Source organism: Mauremys mutica, chromosome 7 (assembly GCF_020497125.1).
Source record: "Mauremys mutica isolate MM-2020 ecotype Southern chromosome 7, ASM2049712v1, whole genome shotgun sequence".
Taxonomy (NCBI): domain Eukaryota; kingdom Metazoa; phylum Chordata; order Testudines; family Geoemydidae; genus Mauremys; species Mauremys mutica.
This window is the reverse complement of record NC_059078.1, coordinates 95,873,031-95,892,409: the sequence shown is the minus strand read 5'-3', so window position 1 is coordinate 95,892,409 and position 19,379 is coordinate 95,873,031. Positions and strand designations below refer to the sequence as shown.

General features: G+C 43.7%; 1 protein-coding gene across 1 annotated transcript in view; it reads left to right on the top strand.

The window, feature by feature from the left end:
- SLC16A12 (solute carrier family 16 member 12) overlaps positions 1-19,379 on the top strand; it is a 58,116-nt gene that overhangs the window by 25,483 nt on the left and 13,254 nt on the right. Inside the window, exons 3-5 of the mRNA XM_045024909.1 lie at positions 7,937-8,158; positions 12,841-12,944; positions 15,350-15,493. Of these exons, the coding sequence (XP_044880844.1) occupies positions 8,049-8,158; positions 12,841-12,944; positions 15,350-15,493 (358 nt within the window). The 5' untranslated portion in view covers positions 7,937-8,048. The remainder of the gene's footprint in view (positions 1-7,936; positions 8,159-12,840; positions 12,945-15,349; positions 15,494-19,379) is intronic.

Genomic DNA, 19,379 nt, shown 5'->3' with positions numbered 1-19,379 from the left:
TAATTGGGCAACCTGTGTAGGGATGTGTAAACCCCACATGTTATCTCAGAAGAGCATAAACAACTGGTTTTGTCTAAAGATTAGACAGACACATCTCTAAGTGGAGAAGAAATCTGAGACATTTGGGCAGCAGCACTAAAATTTTCAGGTGAGTTTTATTAAAAACAAGGCAAAGTCATAATCATAGAACTTGGGGCTACTTATCCAAACAAGCTGTTCTTTTTTTGGTTAAATAGCTAATCAAGGTTGAAAAATGGGACATTTCATTTCTTAATTGGAGAAAATATATTAGAATAAAAAATGCCTTCGAATCCCAGAATTAAAGGGTATTTGTTTCTCATGCATTAAAGAACAGGTTAAAATCTATCTGGCTACCAAACTTCTCATTTTAATGCCATTAGAGATAAGTTATTGTCATGGAAAAATGGAAAGAGAGGCCAGAACTGGTGCTCTTTCATAATAATTCATTTGACTACATTCCTGTGCCCTTCAACATCTTCTCCCCTCTTATTACTTAAAAATGGCTCCTAAAAAGAAAGTTTGCAGATTATTATGTGCACTAACATCTTTAATTATACACCTCTATCTTGATATAATGCTGTCCTCAGGAGCCAAAAAATCTTACTGCGTTATAGGGGAAACCGCGTTATATTGAACTTGCTTTGATCCACCGGAGTGCGCAGCCCCGCCCCCCCCGGAGCACTGCTTTACCGTGTTATATCCGAATTCATGTTATATCGGGTCACGTTATATCAGGGTAGAGGTATACTTGGAAAATAACTAAAATGGATAGTAAACATCTAAGGACACCAGAGAGTGGGGAAGGGAGATTCTTGATACCATATTTAATATTTACTAATTTAGAGAATCCGATCACAGCAAGGTAACATGCTATTTCATATCACGAGTACTATCTCATCTTCCTTCAAATGTGCTGCTTGGTTTAGGCTACTTTCTCTATGTGTTTATATGCATCTGTATGCAGCAGTGAAAACCTTTCTAGGGCAAACAACTCTTTCAAGGCACATTCAGGAATCATATGCAGACTTAACCTGTATGTAGGTCACATGAGTCAGCTCCGATAGCACTTATCAAATATTTTATTTTTTTCTTTTATACCATCCATTTTCTTTCTTCTTTCTCCCATTTCCATCCTTTTCTTCCACCTTTTGCTCTTCTTCCCCCTCTCTGCCCTTTCCCCTTCTTCCATTACTAACAAAATATGCAATATTCAGAGGAGAGAGAACAAAGACCAGAAAGGATCCAAGCAAGAGGTTAATGCATTAATATAACATATGCATACCAACCACTTATTCTAAATCTCATAATCTGTGCCCTGCATTGAAAATCCTATGGGAAAAATGGAAAAAGTAGTTGCTTAGGAAGATAGTAAACCTAGTAGAACTGGGTGAATATTGCACACACACAAAAAGCTGTGATTAATCACTCTAATTTATAAATTCATTTTGCATTAGCCTTGCTTATACAGCTTGTATTCACTTTCCATGGACATTCATTTCCAGAAAGTGAATTTCAAATCTATGTACATTACTATTCACAGGAAACAGATTTTACATTCACACATGCAAATTCATTCATTCTAGGAGAACTTGTACCCTCAGCCATTCAGGGCACAGCAGCAGTCATCATATGTACCTTATTTGACCAATCACAGAAAAACACTACAGCTAAAATAGTGAAGTGAATATCAAATACTTGAATATACACACACAACTTTTTCTCAGAAATTTTCTCCTGACAGAACACTATCTAATCCCTTTGTTACTCATCTGTGTCTCATGAAAATTACCTTTCCTTCTGTATTATTTGACATATGTAGAAACTATGGGCCAGATTCTGACTGCCATTATACAGCTGTAAATCTGGACTAACTTCTTGGGCCTGATTATCAGTTACACACAGGCCCTTTTATGCTGTATTTGCAGTGCAAAGGGGCCTTAATTTACTCCCACTTTAAGGCCCCCTTTACACTTCCAAGCGGGCTTAGTATAAATGAGAATAAGGGTAATTGACTTTAATAGAGTTACTGCAGCTTTACCCTGGGGGAGAGCAGAATCCAGCCCTATGTCTGTTTCTCCATCATGGATCAAATATCTAATGAGAAGCCTAAAAGTTTGAGAATCATCCAAAATCTGCAATGGGCGAAGTAGCTATTTTCTGAAGTATTATTAACCAGAGACTGAAGAGATGGACTGGAAAAGAAAAAACAAGGGACTCTCTCTAATTTCCATAACTTAGACTAATATCCTCTAAAACACAAAAGCTGTTGCAATATCACTGTGTCACTGAATTGGACTGTTTAATAAATGAAATCTTTACTGTGGAAGGACAGATGGACGGAGAGATGCAGTGAATGCCTCATTGGCTGTGTGCTATTTTTCAAAGGTCGGTGGCTCATGTGATGTGCAGAGGCCAGTTGCTAGGTTGCAGTGGATTTGGTTGCCTTCCTACCATTAGGAGAGGGATCTCCTGATGAGGTGAGACACTGAGGCGGTGTCCTTTGAGCAAACTTGCCCTGTTCTTTCTGTTGGCTGAGCAGATACAGCGAGGAAGATGCTGTTACTAACTGTTATTTCCTATCCAGGGATCTTGAAGACAACTGTAAAAGTAATTGAAAGGCTATTTATTTTCCAGATTAGACCCTAACATATTAACTTGAGAACCAGCTCAGTAAGCAGTGACTCCTGAACAAACAGGGGAGCTGAGAGTTTTCTCATACATCAGCAGAATTTCTGCTACCTTTTCACCCTGGAGCCTCATGTGAATTCATTATAAGGCAGATTCATTTTAATGCCCAAGTGGAAATTAGCCAAGAAAGGTTCCAAAGAGCAAACTCTCTAGTGATCTCTTCCCTTAACCCTTCCTCCCCTCATCCAAATCTGAGAGCAAGACTCATGATGTATGCATTATTTGTATTACCACAGCCCCCAGTGGGACCAGCTGGGATCAGGGTCATATGCTAGATTCTGTAAAAACACCAGGAAGACACTTCCTGCACCAAAAAGCTTAGTGTCTAGATTAAGCTAAAATGCAATAGATCAGAGCACAAACAGGGGTAGGAATGGTGGTGGGGAGGACAGGGGGTCACACAGCTGCATGCCTCATTAGTGGTTTTCAAGACTTTGCTTGCAGAGTCCACAGCCCAAAGAAATTCAGTTGTGTGGCACCATTAGAAAAATAACACTGGATTTGTTTAACGACAGATAACGTTTTCTAACTGGAGAATCAAATTGCCATAATGCCAAAATAAATGTGCAGTGGACAGGAGCAGAAACACCTAGCACAGGCATAATTTAAGTTACTTATTAGTTTACTGTATATACCATGTGAAGAATTTTCTGGGGAAAACTAAGTCAATGAGAGGAATTTAGCATTTTCTTCTGAAAGTGATTCTATTTTGTTATAGGTAGGGCTGGTAGCACTGCCTATTATAGGGGCTTTTCCAACACTTCCCATTATAAGACCCTGTTTCCAATTGCTCATAACTTTACAAAACTTTAACTATTTGCGCTGAATTTTTCCATGCCAGTTGTCAATCTGAGACGGAACTTTCTTTGAAACTTTCAGCCAAAACGGTCCACCTGTTTGTGAGAAAGAAGCTAGGGAAATATACATTGTTTAGCCCATGTTAAAAAATTCTTGAGACTTTTTCAGAAATGCTCTAGTACCTCCATGCTTTGGAGCAGAGACTTGAAATTTGACAGGGGATTGCCTGTGTGTCAAGGATGTGCCTATTGCCAACCCCAGGAAAATCCTCCCAAATCTGGTCAAGTTATAAGCCTTTGAAAATTGCAGTTTGCACATGCTCAATAAAAACATCAATATTAACAGCTAAAACCTACAAAGATTCTATCCTCACTGAGCATGCTCCATCCTCTTCTAGCCTAGTGCTGACCAGACTGCACATGTGCCATCCCCACAGAGTGACTGAACATGCTACAGCCCAGGGTTATGGGAGCTCAGAGGGACTTTATCTGTAATGACTCCTCGGCTGGGGTAGGGATTGCAAACCAGTTGGCTGGGGGGATGACACTGAGGTTGGATGAAGTTCTAGAAGATGGGGTGCAGAAGGAAGACTGGAACTGGCTGGACAAGGGGACTGGACTAGGAATGCTTGGAGGGAAATGGGGTCAGTGGTAGAGGGGAGACAGATCTGACAAGGAGCAGGGTGTGGGGGAAGAACCTGGACTAGGCAAAATGACTAGGCTAAGTAGCCAGTGTGGAGCTGGAAGGAAGAGCGTGAGGTTGGATAAACCCAGGGAGGGAGACTGGGACTGGAAGCCAATGTGGGGAAGACAGAAATGGATTAGATGAGGAGCTGGGAGGCAAGGAACTGGGACTGCCTGGGACTGGGTGTGAGGAGGGTGGGAAACTGGGAGCCAGGGGGGAGATTGGAAGTCAACCTGGAGGGGAAGACCCAGACTGGCTGGACAAGGAGACTGGCACTGGGATGAGAAGACTGAGGAGTAGAGAATGGGACTGTGACAAGGAGCAAAGGGTGGTGAAAGAGACAGGGCTGGGTCAGGGATCAGTTAGAGGGGATGAGGCAGAAGGGGTCAAGGTTGGAGGAAACGGACAAAAAAGTCTATAGTCACTAAAATACACTCCCCTCCAGAGTCTGGAATGGAAGGAAAGATTCCTGAGTCTCACTCAGTGATTATATAATTAAAGACTGTATCGTAATGCATATGCACAATGGGGACAAATTAAGGAAGCACAGGCAACCTTAGCTCTGGCATTTCCTTGCTTTTGAGAGCTTGACTTGGTAACCTTAATGTTCTTTTCTTTTATATATTTTGTGTGTGTGTGTAATTCTTTATGGGTTCCTATACTGCGCTCATCACCATAATATCTGAGCACCTTCCGTTAATGGATAAAGCAACCTGACTAACATTTGTCATGTATTTGTTCTCTCATCCTCCCATCAGAGGAAAAGTGTATGTAGTGGAGCGTCTTTTTTTGGAACTTCTCAAAATAAGGTGTATAGACATGTTGCTATATGTTTTAGTTAGAGAAGGTAGGTCAAAGAAACACACTTTGCACTTGGACAGTGACGAGGTTTGTGACGGTCCTTAGTGCCTGGGGGAGTTCATTCCACAGTCTTGGACCAGTCCTGGAGAAAGACCTGTCTCCTGAACAGAAGAACTTTTCTCCTATTGTAGAGTTCAGAGAAGCAAAGCTGTTGACCATAATCTTCATCCCAGAGCTTCAGTTGATCTTTTAGATATCCTGGGCCCACACCATTCAGTGCCTTGAAGATAAGGGCTGAGACCTTGAACTAGATTCGAACTGACAAGGTCTGTGGTCTCTACTCCTGCAAAAGTGACCTTGTACTTGTATTAGCTTGTACATTTTAAACTCCCATAGGAACTTTTGTGGCCGAACTACCTATTCCTGTGGGTGCTCATAAAAACTCTTGCAATGACGGCTGAGACTTCTTGTTAGATTTTTGTGAGCAAAGATAACCATTACTATATAACCAAACTGAAGATACTTCAGATGTTCAGTTTGACACGGGTTATTTTTTATGTTGGGGATAAGGGTCCTGACAAATTAATGAGATTGAAAGCCACTTTGAATTGGGAAGGGAAGCTGATTAGTTACAGGGGATGTAATTTCCACCACAATTGGAGCCACTTACAGCCCTATTTTATTTTAATAAATGTGTTGTTATTTTTTGTGCTTTGGTAGCACCCATAGGTGCCACTCAAGAGGCCTATTGTGCAAGGTGCTATACAAACATGGAGGTTGACACGGCCCATTTCCAATATGATTTAAGTGAAAAACCATTGGGTGTGACAAACAATCAGAGGGAGGAGGGTGTAATAGTATACAAACATGCATTTCCATAGGCTGACAATGTGCATAGCTTGATGGCTCTGAATCATTTAGAAATATCAGCTATCCCCATCAGACGTGAGAGAAAGAAAACACACACAATACAGTACCTCGGCCTCAAGTAAAGGGAGTGACAGAAAACCAGTGGACCACAACATAGAAATAACTGGTTTTTCTGGTATCCTTTACATCAAGAATTGGGGCAGACATTTTGTCAGTGACCTGGTTTAACTTGTGTCATCACATGGCAGTGACATGTAGATTTAGCCTGCTCTGTGGATTGTTTTATTCCTTGATACAGTTTTTATAGTATGCCTTCTAAAACACATTTGCATTAAAATAACAGCCTGAAATGGCAGACAAGCACACGTTTCCATATTGCAATTCCAAATATTTCTCTTCATTATATAACTCAGGTCACCAGTTCTGCCCTGTGGATTGAAGCTTCTGCCTTTGGAAAGAATTTTCTGTTTCAAAATGCACAAACTGAGATGCTACGGCATATAAGGGTGGATTGTGCAAGTTTCAGTGGGAGGGCTCAGGTTCTTAATGTTAAGCATGTGCTGTAGTGCTTTGCTGGATTGTGGCCATAGTGCTCAGGGCCTTTCAGGGTCAAGCCCCTGTGCAGTGTCTGGCTGAGGAACTGTGTGAATTGAGCAGGCATCTCGTCAGAGATTTAATCACCACTCTGAGTTGCTTATCACTGTGTACTTTTAAAGAGCCCCAAAGCCCTTCTCCAAATGTTATCAGATAACATTTCATGGGACTGCCTGTGATTCTTGTCAGCGTGAATGCTGTATGTTCAGCATCTACAATATTACACTGTAGCTGTGCTATTTTAGGTTTCTCTCCAAGCAAAATTGAAACACATACCAGACCACTTTGCTTGTTTGTTTGAAGTCTTTACTTCATTCAGGAAACAAAACAAAACAAAACAAAAAAACAACAACCCTGCAACAAAGCAACTATCACTTAACAGTAATCACCCAAACCATGCAGTCAACCTGCCCAGACCTGGGAATGGGGAACAGCCCAGACAGCCAAGCTGCATGTGCGGGAAACTGAGCATAAGTGGGGCTTAGCCTCAGAACGCTCAGCCCTGCCTTGTATTGTAGTGGTTGGTGAAAGCCAAATCACAGCCATGGCAACTGGCCACTATGGGTCCAATCCTGCAAACGTGTGTAACATGAGTAACTTTAGTTGTTAAGAATGCCACTCACATGATTTTAGTTGGTTACAGGATTGAGCCCTTTGGGTGGAATTCAGTCTAGGGCAGAGGTCCAGCCCCACTCAAATTGCATTTACACCCTGTTTTGAGGTTTTAATTGGGATGTAAGTGGTGCACAGACATTGTGTTGACTGTTTTCATGGGAAAGAGTAAAAATTTCTCCCTTTAGGCTTCTCCTCTCTCCTTACTCAGAAAAATCATAACTGAAGTCAACAGATTTTGCTGGGGATGGGGGGAGTTCACTCATCTGTAGTTCAAAAAAGCTCAGACTTCCAGGGATATTCACCTTAATGTGCAGGTGAAAATTTCAGCCCCAAAAGTGAATTTTTCAGTAAAGTATATGTGAGTGAAAACAGTTGATTACAAGGAAAACTATTTTACAACTTTAATTAAAATCAGGCCAGAGCATCAGTTAGAGTTAGTCAGTGTAGCTCTGTTGAAGTTAAAGGAGCTACAGGGATTTATACCAGTTGAGGATTTTGCCTGTACATGTAGATCACTGCATTTTGCAGTATTATGTGCAAGGGTGTAATTGCGGGAACATTAAATATTAAAGATAGAAAATCTCTCAGATATAGGACCAAATTCTGCTCTTGATTATACAATGTAAATTGAAATCAGTGAAGTTCCTCCTGATTTACAGCTGAGTAAATGAGAACAGAATGTGACCCAAAGTCATTTGCTTCTCACAATGCACAGAATGCATGTTACACAGTCATTGTAGTTAGAAATAAATCATCACATACAATAAAACAACAGCTATATTTTACCCTTTGATAATGTGGTTTCACAGGGGTTGGGTGAAGGATGATTTAGTTTGATTCTCTCCCTGCTGTTTTTCTGTTTCAGATGGCAAATAATCCTTGTACCAGGTAACATTCCATGCATGCTCTGCACGTCATCTGGAGTCGGTCCCTTACAGTGACTCTGGAAAGAAGAAAATTGAATCACTATCACAGCTATGGCAGCACCAAAGAAAGTTCTGCTCTCCTCCCCTCCTGATGGAGGCTGGGGATGGATGATTGTTGTTGGCTGTTTCCTCGTTACTATCTGCACTAGGGCTGTAACAAGGTAAAATAGCTTCTTGTCAGGCTGACTCTTTGTAATCTTTTCTATTCTTTTCTAAAGAGAAAAATAAGAAAGATACTCTGTAATGGCTAATAGTTGAAATTAAAGGAATCAATTCTGTCTGGACTTTTTACTATCCTTCTAACCTGTTTTGTTTTTGAAGGCCTCCTGAAATCTGTATGGGGGCTGGGACAGCTAAGAGATTAAGATTCCTCCAATATTAGTCCTGCTTAGTTCCTGATGACAGCTGTTATGCCCTATCCAAGAACTCCTATCACCGCCCTTACTATTCTGCACTGTCAGAGTTACTTCATGCTGTAGTTGTTCAGTGGGGACTAGAGGAGGCAGGCGGGGTCTTTTCAGGCCCTGTGTCCCTCTCTGACCTTCCTGTGATTTGTTTTGGCCAGTTCCTGTGGATTTGTTTGACTCTTGGGTATATCTGATCGACCTGTAGTGTAATCTCTTTGCTCTCTACAAGCATTTCAGGTGCCATCCTGCATGAGAGCTATGATGACCTAAAGAGGCCCTTCACTATATTTACCTCAAGTATCCTAACTATGCAGGGAATATTTGTTGCTGTATTCCTCAAAAATAGGAGAGAAAATAGGCTAACATACTCTGAAAAGCTCATCTATACATTTGGGGACAAGAAGGTTCCTTCTGCTGGTGTTGCTGTGTTTTATTTTTACTATACATGGGAGGATGGTCTATGTTGATATGAACATGTAAACTGTATGAGGGATATCAGACAGAGGCAGCATAGTATGTGAGGGGCATTGGAGACAAGGGTCTCATTTGAACTGGCAACACGATACAATTACAACTCTTCTTACCTACATAATGTATTTCTTTTTAAATAAAGCTGCCACACTTGATGAAGGAATTGTGTGGTAAGTCTCATAAACACTTGTCTATAACCATGTAAATGTTGATCTAGTGCTACCATATTACTACAGCTACATGAACTACATACTAACACTACAAGTTTTTCTAAAGGCAGTTTTTGTCCCCATAATGTTTGCTTTTTTGCATGTGAAATAGATTGATTTGCATTATAGAACTGATCTAATTGATGCTATATTTCCTAGAACAGATGCATCTGAAATCTGGCTTTGAACTGAGAGACAGTTGATTGATTGGGGACAGAGCAGGAAGACCACCCAACAATCCCTGGCTTATTTAGCAAACTTGAAATATTCCTATTTCTCAATCAGATATTGGATGTGTGGATATTTTATTTTAACGTATCAAAAAACACCACTAAATAGTGGTATGATGCCACATGATCAGTGAAGGAGGCCGTGGAATTCCATGGTGAATTTGAGAATCAGACATAGATACAGCAAGAAGACCTGATGAAAGGGTCTACTTTACCAGACTATATTTGAGAATTACACTGTGCCTCTCATCCTTACTGGTGCTTTCATTCCAACAAAACTCTTATTGTTTTGCTTTAGTAACATGCTCCTAGTAGTACATAAACACATTTTATCCTAAAGGTCAATTTTGTTCATTCATGTGATATGGAAAGATGGCAGACACACCCTGCACTTTGATGTTGTGGATTCAGGAAAGAAGAAGAATGTCTGTATATATTCTCAAGTATCAGGGGGTGGCCGTGTTAGTCTGTACCCACAAGGAGTCCAGTGGCACCTTAAAGACTAAGATTTATCTGGGCATAAGCTTTCGTGGGTAAAAACCTCACTTCTTCAGATGCACCTGAAGAAGTGGGTTTTTTTACCCATGAAAGCTTATGCCCAAATAAATCTGTTAGTCTTTAAGGTGCCACCAGACTCCTTGTTATTTTTGTATCTATTCTATTGCAACTCGGGCTAATGGAAACTATGGGGCATTGGCTCTATCCACACTGAACTTGTTGCAGGGTCAGAGCCTATGCCCAAGCCTGCAGACCTTCATGCACACAACTTAACTTTATGCACATGAGTCTCATTGATGCCATACTTCATAAGCTTGCCAGAGCAGGGGTTGTGTTATTTGATCTGCAGTAGGAGGTACCTAAATAAATAATACTAATAAGTCTAACATTAATTGGCATCAGTATAGACAGGGTGTGTGTGGTGGTGGTTTGTGTGTGTGGGGGATTTGCTTACTATTTGTACTTCAACATTCTACCTTATTGGCCAGATTTTAAACAGATGGCCTCCTGTCTTTATGTTCACAATGCATCCACGAGTATTTGCAGCCACAAAAAGGGAGGGCTGGTCTCAGAATCAGTCTCTGTATGTGAAGAGCCATTCAGAGTCTGTACTGTTAAAGCAGCCAGCATTTTGGATCCTTTGTTCAGTTACCGTGTATGCTGCTGTCTGCAGGCATATGGGCACAGGATTCCTTGATTACTGTGAGTTTGTTCCAACCTATACATAACTGAATAGCATTTTGTGTGTAGGTCTGTATAACTATATGTCTCTGTAAACATGAATTTAAATCCTTCTTCTGCTATCAGAAGTCACTTAGGGCATAGGGAAGGCTCTGCCATCCCTGTCTATCATGTTGTTTGCCGGAGTGGCTATCTTGTTGTGTTTCTATAACTTCACTTTTTTGCAAGGATAGGTTGCTCAACCCCTTCTTCCCACCGCCCCCAACCCCCTGCAGCCTGGAGGACCAGTAGACTACTTTTCATCTGGTCCCTCCCTACCCATTGGCCTGCCCTGCTTGGGTGGCCTTGCCAGGAGTTAAATCTCCCTCTGGCAGAGCTCTCAGGGTCATATGCAAACATTCCCACCACATTCAGGTGCAGTCCCCAGGGAAGGAGAAGAGTATCCTCGATGTGATGGGAAGGCCTCTGCATTCCAGTGACCCTGAGAGCTATGCTGGCAGCATTTGTAACTTCTGGTGGGGGCACCCAAACTGGACAGGTCAAAGGATAGGGGCCAGACAAAAAAGGAGTCCCTAGGTCCTCCAGGTTGCGGGGGAGAATGACAGGCCAACATCCTATCCTTGAGAAATGTCTTGGTGCCAACTGACTGAGAGCACAAGGGGTGCAAAGAGTTTTACAGGGATTGCCAGGTCAAATATATGCCTAATAATTGAGTAAAGGTTGGCATATGAAGTCTTTACTGAGAACCAGTAGCCCACTGGTCCATCATAATCACTGCAAAATGTATGCACAGATAATATTTAAGGAGTTATGTCTATACTGAAAATGAGATCCTTAAGGCAGATAACCAGGAGGTGACATGTCTTGGATGGCTTCCTTTCAGGAAGAGGGTAACAGACGCTTATCTCCCTGCCTGGTCGTTGTGTATTGTGTGTGTCTCAACGGAGGCCAATTTGTATATTGAGTCAGATGCTGATTAAGAAATGGTAAAGTCTACAGTAAAGTAGTATACAGGAATAAACAACCAGCAGGTGGTATCCTGTTTATAAATATGGACAATGAATTGTTCTGATCTTTCTGGGAAGGCAAACAGACACGCTGGATCTTTCACTGAGGAGGCAAGCTGCCAGCATGACTTGTCTGATGAATGGAAGATCACAGCCAAGCCTGCTTGTAATACACTGGAAGGATTTTGGATAAGTATTGCTCTAAGATTTGAAAATAAGTCTAAGTTCTAGAATGCATGCTATGGTTTTAATTTATATGTAACCATTTGTTTTCAGTAGTGCTACTTGTTATCACTTGAACCTCTATAGTTTATTAAATAAATGTTTCCTGTTTTCGCTATAAACATACCTAAGTGCTGTGTGTTAAATAAAGCATTGATCTGAGATGTAATTGGTAAGCTGGGGTGTCTTGCTTCTTTGGAAGCATCAATTCTGTGAATACTGCAAGTGTCTGGTGGATCAGGTGCTGAACATTCCAGGGAGATGCTTGGAGGGCTTGGGGGTTGGAATGTGCCTATCGCTAATTTGTAGAGAGAGCCAGGGCCTGCATAGGGGAGTTTTTGTGTTGCCCGTGGCTGGTGCAGCCAGGGAGCAGACACAGACAAGTCTTCCTCATGCTAAGGGCTGGTGGTAGTGAAGTTCCTCATGGCTCTGGGTATCCCTGGGAAGTATCACAGGTTGAATGATAGGCCAACAACCTAGCCTAGTGAAAAAGTGAAGTTATAGAAACACAACAAGATAGCCACTCTGGAAAACAACATGATACACAGGGATGGCAGGGCCTTCTTCGCGCCTTAAGTGACTTCTGATGGCCCAGAAGTCATCTGACTAACATATATTAGTCCTTAAAGAGAGAAACAACAATGTAGGAATTGGATAATAGTTTATGGGAGGTTAAAATAAAAGAGGGCAATATAATTGTCTGCTCTTTTAAAGATTGGCTCTCCTTGTGGAAAGAAATGTCTTCCTTGTCCTTGCTGGATTAAACTGATCTGTCTAATCCCACTATTAGGGTCATACTTGGTAACCATTCTGTGACTCATTTGTCATTGTCTCATTTGTTCTTCTCTGATTCAGTTAGACAGATATAAGCCAGCCACATGAATTACTGTAGGAACTATCCATCCTATGTGCCACATTTTCATTTGTCATTATTTCCTGTGCATCCGGATAGTCTCTCATTTCAGTCTCCATTTTGCAGATGTTTAATGACCCAATGCATTTCCCTTGGAAGTCAATAGGAATCTTTGCATTGACTTTCATAGGATTTGGAACAGACCCAAACCAGGTACCCTTTATCCTGGAATTTAACAGATCAGTATTCATGTTTTCTTTCCTAGATGCATCTCAATTTTCTTTGTGGAGTTCCAGACATACTTTGCTCAGGATTATGCGCGAACAGCTTGGATCCATTCCATTGCAGACTGTGCCACAATGCTGTGTGGTGGGTATTGCACTCTCTGAATAATAAATTGGTTTGTTCTTTAGACCTGTGGGACACCTGATATTAGTGTATTCACAAGTCATCAGAGCCAGTGTGGAAAATTTCTGGTTTCAGGCTGGCTAATGACTTTTGTCCAACACATCCTGGCTTTGTAGCTAAATGGGAGTAGTATGTCCAAGCTGTATCCCACAGCACAGTTTGGCAAGGAGGGGGCTTTTTTGTACCATATTGTCTGATACTGAAAAGAAACAGAGCATTTTATTGTCAAATGATGTGTGTTTTAAGAACTGTTTTTGTGGGAAAAAAACCTAATGGGAGAGGTCACGGTTTAAGAGGCATTCCACTAGGACTTGTTTTACCTAGTATATTGCAGTTACATTTCAGACTTGACTGTGTTTCCTAGCTCCTTTGGTTCAAGTCACAACCATCACATCCCTTCACTGAACTTTTTTTGTGAGCAAACGTCCTGTGTGTTTTCTTTATGAATTATCCCCTAGGACAGTGGTTTTCAAACTGTGGGTTGCAACCCAGTACTGGGTTGTAGAATGGAAGGCACTGGGTCGTGGCAGCTCTGGTCAGCACCACCGACCAGGCCATTAAAAGTCCCATTGGTGGTGCTGCTCGGCTAAGGCAGACTAGTTCCGACATCAGGCTAGGCCCCAGAAGCAGCCAGCAGCAGGTCTGGCTCTTAGGTGAGGGGGCCACAGGGCTCCATGTGCAGCCTCCACCCCGAGCACCGGCTCCACACTCCCATTGGCTGGTTCCCAGCCAATGGGGGTTGTGGGGGAAGGGGACAGTGCCTGCAGGCAAGAGCCACGCTGAGCCGTTTGCATGCCTCCGCCTAGGAGCTGGACCTGCAGCTGGCCGCTTCCGGGGCGCAGCATGGTTCACAGTGCCAGGACAGGCGGGAAGTCTGCCTCTACACCCCGGCTGCACCACTGACTGGGAGCTGCCGGAGGTAAGCCTACACCCCAACCCCACGCTCCAATCCCCTACCCCAGCCCCTCCCTCAAACCTGGGGCCCCTTCCTACACCCCAAACCGCTCATCCCTGGCTGCAGCCCCAGCCCAGAGCCCTGATCCCCTTCCGCACCCCAACCCCATGCTCCAGCCCAGAGCCCCCTCCCACACCCTGAAACCCTCATTCCCAGCCCCATCCCGCAGCCCTCACCCCCGCACACCAACACTCTGCCCCAGCTCTGAGCCCCTCCCACACCCCAAACCCCTCATCTCCAGCTCCAGTGGGTCGTGGGCATCAACAATTTTCTTCAACTGGGTCGCCAGAAAACAAGTTTGAAAACCACTGGCCTAGGACACCCTTTCTGTTCTGGAGTTACATTTAATTTCTCACGGATATCATTTAAAGATCTGCAAAGTACTGTGCAAACTTAGGTTCTGATCCTGCACACATCATATTGCAGGTAGAGTGGTCTGTCCATATTCATTGCATTCCAGGATTGGGGCCTAAAATGTAGCCAGACACCTCTGCACCAACTACACCACATCTCATAGGTGAAGATGTGGGGACAAAGGTTTCCACCTGAAATGCTAAGGGAATTTTAAATAGGCAGAGAGAAGAGCACAAAGGTTTCTAGGATTTGTACTTCCCGTGGGTGAAACTGGACTTTGACACTCCATACTGCTCTTCGTGTGTGCAGGGATTTTAACTTTTAATATTGCTGGGTCAGCCCCTATTCCTACCAGAGAGAGAGATCATTTCTACAACTTATAAGGTCTAAGCTCTTCAGTGATAGGCAGAGGGCCATCTTTTCATAGAGTATCTATTGGGTTTCCAGGAAATGGGGCGGGTGAGCCCGCCCCATGCTAACGGAACCCCCCCCAGCCTAAGGGGAGGTGCCACAGAGCCTCAGAAACCCACTAATTGCGGGGGACAACTAATAAAAGAACAGGGACAGGAGTGCGGTCAAAGGGTCATAAGAAGGGAGCCTGATGGTGACACCGAGCAGAGAACCCCGGACAGCGCCCACTGCTCCTCGAGTAGCAGTACAAATTCCAGAGGTAGCAGGTTTATGGCTGCTGTAATGATAGGGTAATGAACAAAATGCTCCTAACCTAGTCATTGGCTTTGCCTTCTTTGACCCCATTAATTGAAAAACAGCTTTGTCTTATAGTGGTATTGCCTGCTTTAAAATAGCCATTGACCTGATTTTATGGAAAATAGAAAACAGCCATTCTGAAAGGGTTTTTGAGGAGGTCACAAACACCATGATATGATATATGTGAATCTGAAACGTCACTCCAATTAGCTGCAGCATCAGATCAGTGTTTTTCTCTTGTTTGTGTGGCTTTGGTGCTGATTTTTGTTCCCAAGCCTTGACTCTGGCGGTGAAGTGCAGGTGAGTATACGCTGCATTCATTCACTAACTGCATTCATTATTTTCGAAGCCCCACTTGGAAGTTTTATCAGTAACCATCTATCATGTCAAGTGGGCATCATGTTTGGAGGACTGCTCGCATCTGCTGGACTGATCCTGAGTTCATTTGCCACAAGCCTGGAACACCTCTACTTTTCATTAGGCGTGCTTACAGGTAGGAGGGATTCATAATGTTTGCCCCAGCCATTACCTTAACATTAGAGAGCTCACCACTGTCCCACTGACACTGCCCCAGCTGCAGTCAGTAGAGGCTTTCAAGCTGGAACCCCCTTGTTATGAAAGAATGACCAGCTTGCAGAGAATTATGTGGGAGGGCTCCAGGCCTCTGGCATTTGCTCCTGATCTGAAATAACCCCAGTTTTGGTGACCAGCCTAGCACACAGCAAAAGTCATCTGTTCAACAGTTGTGTGGCTGAGGGTAAACTTCTCAGATGATAAGAGGGTGGGAAAGAGGATTGTTTGCTTGTTTGTTTGTTGGTAGGTTACTGGCTGGCAGGGTTCCTTTTGGTGTAATGCTGTCAGAGTTTTGTTGTAATATAAATTATAGGTCAAGACACACACAGCTTTGCATTGGTGATTTTTTAAATTATTTAAATCAAGGTAAATGATTAATAAATAAACGAGGGAGTCATTGCATCAATTTCTTAAGTCACCATTGCATGGCTTATTTCTGCATGCTCTACATTGTTAAGAAGCACAAATCTCCTGTTGAATGCATTATCCTAATGCATCCTCCCTTTGAGTTCAGCCACTGTGTTAAAAGAATACCCTCAGTTTGTCCTGTTTTTGTATAGTTGCATGTACACTAAAGAAAGGGAGAGGTTGCAATAGTTATACTGAAATTCCTGCCTCATTAAAACTGCCACGGTAGCCACGGTGATATAAGCCTTGTACTTGGTCCCCTGCCGTTGAGTAGCAAGTTGGTAGAATTACTATACTTTGTGTGCTGCCAACAGCTTATTTGCTAAGAAAAAAAAATTCCTTGTTACAGTGTGTGTTGCTCCTGCATTACAATGTTAATCCTTGTCTGATGTGTTCATAACAAATAAAAAGGTCCTTTGTAAACCACAGCACCATGTCACATACCCGCCTACGGCACTGAGGCTTTCTTTATGAGAGCGGTTATGAATATTGAGGAAGAGAAGCAATGAAGCAGTGTACATTAAGTTGTAGACAGTCCATTTCACAAGCAGTGAATTTAGTCTGCAGGGAGTGAGTAGGGAAGAAATGAACTAATAGTAAAAGGCTGGTAGTGCTGATGCAGTGAGCTGACCTGTAATCTAGGCCTGGTCTACACTAGGTGTTTAAATCGGTTTTAGGAGCGTAAAACCGATTTAACGCCACACCCGTCCACACTAGGAGGCACCTTATATCGATTTTAATGGCTCTTTAAATCGGTTTCTGTACTCCTCCCCGACGAGAGGAGTAGCGCTAATATCGGGATTAACATATCGGAATAGGGTTAGTGTGGCCGCAAATCGACGGTATTGGCCTCCGGGCGGTATCCCACAGTGCACCACTGACCGCTCTGGACAGCATTCTGAACTCGGATGCACTGGCCAGGTAGACAGGAAAAGCCCCACGAACTTTTGAAATTCATTTCCTGCTTCCCCAGCGTGGAGAGCTCATCAGCACAGGTGACCACGCACAGCTCATCTGCACAGGTAACAATGCAGTCTCCTGAGAATCGAAAAAGAGCCCCAGCATGGACTGCATGGGAGGTACTGGATCTGATCGCTATATGGGGAGAGGATTCAGTGCTAACAGAACTGCATTCCAAAAGACGAAATGAAAAAGTATTTGAAAGAATTTCTAAGGCTATGACGGATAAAGGCCACAGCAGGGACTCAGTGCAGTGCAGAGTGAAAGTTAAGGAGCTCAGACAAGCCTACCAGAAAACCAAAGAAGCAAACGGAAGGTCTGGGGCAGGTCGAAAAACATGCCGCTTCTATGCTGAGCTGCATGCAATTTTAGGGGGCTGCGCCACAAGTACCCCACCCCTGACCGTGGATTCCGAGGTGGGGGTTGTAATCTCTGCCATGGCTGAGGATTATGCAGACGGGGAAGATGAAGATGAAGAAGAGGAGGACGACCTAGCAGAGAGCACACAGCACTACGTGAGCCCCAGCAGCCAGGAGCTTTTTATCACCCTGACTGAATTACCCTCCTCCCAGCCCTCCCAAGCAACTATCCCAGACAATGACGCCATGGAAGGGACCTCTGGTGAGTGTACCTTTGTAAATAGCAAACATTGTTTTTTAAGCAAGCCTTTTTTAATGATTGATTTGCCCTGAGGACTTGGGATGCATTCGCAGACAGTATAGTTACTTAGAAAAGTTTGTTAACATGTCCGGGGATTGAGAGGAAATCCTCCAGGGACATCTCGATGAAGCACTCCTGTAGGTACTCCAGAAGCCTTTGCAGAAGGTTTCTGGGCAAGGCAGCCTTGTTCCGCCCACCATGGTAGGACACTTTACCACACCATGCATGTAGCAAGTAATCAGGTATCATTGCATGGCAAAGCATAGCAGCGTATGGTCCCGGTGATTGCTGGCATTCAAGAAGCATCCGTTCTTTATCTCGCTGTGTTATCCTCAGCAAAGTGATATCGTTCAGGATAACCTGGTTAAAAATCAGGAATTTAAGTAAGTGGGATGGCCATTTTCCTACTGGGTTCGTGGACTGCAGCAGCTTAAAAAAAAATCCTTTCCTCCACGTAGCCAAGCGGGGGGAGGGGAGGAATGAAATGCCGATGATCTTTTTTGTGTTTGGTCAGCGGGGCTTCCCCAAGCTACCAGCCACGCAGTGGGTGGGGGGGTGGGAAGGGTGTTGATTAGCAGGGAGCTAGCGTGGTATTAGCCATGCATTGGGGGGAGGGGTAAATCACTGCAGAAGCCGAAAGACAGTGGCTTACCATGGCCGCATGCAAGCTGAATTTTGATGCCTGGACCTGTGTCTGTGAGATCTGTAACTCCAGAGCTGCAGGCACTCACTATTAAGATGAAAAATGCGACCTTGTAGGGAAATCACATGTGCTATGTAAGGTGAATAGTGCTGTTCACTGTGAAAGAGTATAACCATTGTTCTGTAAAATGTATCTTTTTAAATATTTCTCTCCCTCATGCAGCTGCAAATTTTTCAAGCATCCCTCCTCCATCCCAAAGGCTAGCACAGATAAGGCGGAGGAAAAAGAAGACGAGAGATGAAATGTTCTCGGATATTATGGAAGTTACACGCAATGAAAGAGCTCATCTGAATGAGTGGAAGGACGTGGTATCAAATTACAGGAAAGATGCCAGTGAACGTGAGGACAGGAGAGACACCCGAGATGAGAGGTGGCGGCAGGAAGACTGGCAGGAAAATCAGCGGTGGCGGGATGCAACTCTGGGGCTGCTGCGTGATCAAACTGACATGCTCCGGGGTCTGGTGGAGCTTCAGGAATGGCAGCAGGATCACAGAGTGCCGCTGCAGCCCCTGTATAACCACCCTCAACCCTCACCATGTTCCATATCCTCCTCACCCAGACGTGTAAGAACGCGTGGGGGGAGGCTCCGTGCACCCGCCCACTCCATCCCCCTGGACAGCCCAACCAGAAGGCTGTCGTTAATGTGAATTTTTTTTAATGGCCTTCTCCATCCTTCCTATCCTCCTCCCAAACCACACCCTTACTTCTCTCCCTCTGTTTATAATGAATTAATAAAGAATTCATGGTTTTTAAACGAGAGTGACTTTATTTGCATAAGTAAGCTGTACTCGAATGGGGAGGGTGAGTTGCTTACAGGGAATGAGTCAATCAAGGGGGTTGGGTGTTCATCAACAAACACAGCAGTCACACTGTACCCTGGCCATTGATGAAGCTCGTTTTCAAAGCTTCTCTGATGCGCACCGCTTCCTGGTGTGCTCTTCTAATCTCCCTGGTGTCTGGCTGCGCGTAATCAGCGGCCAGGTGATTTGCCTCAGCCTCCCACCCCGCCATAAAGGTCTCCCCCTTACTCTCACAGAGATTGTGGAGAATACAGCAAGCAGCAATAACATAGGGG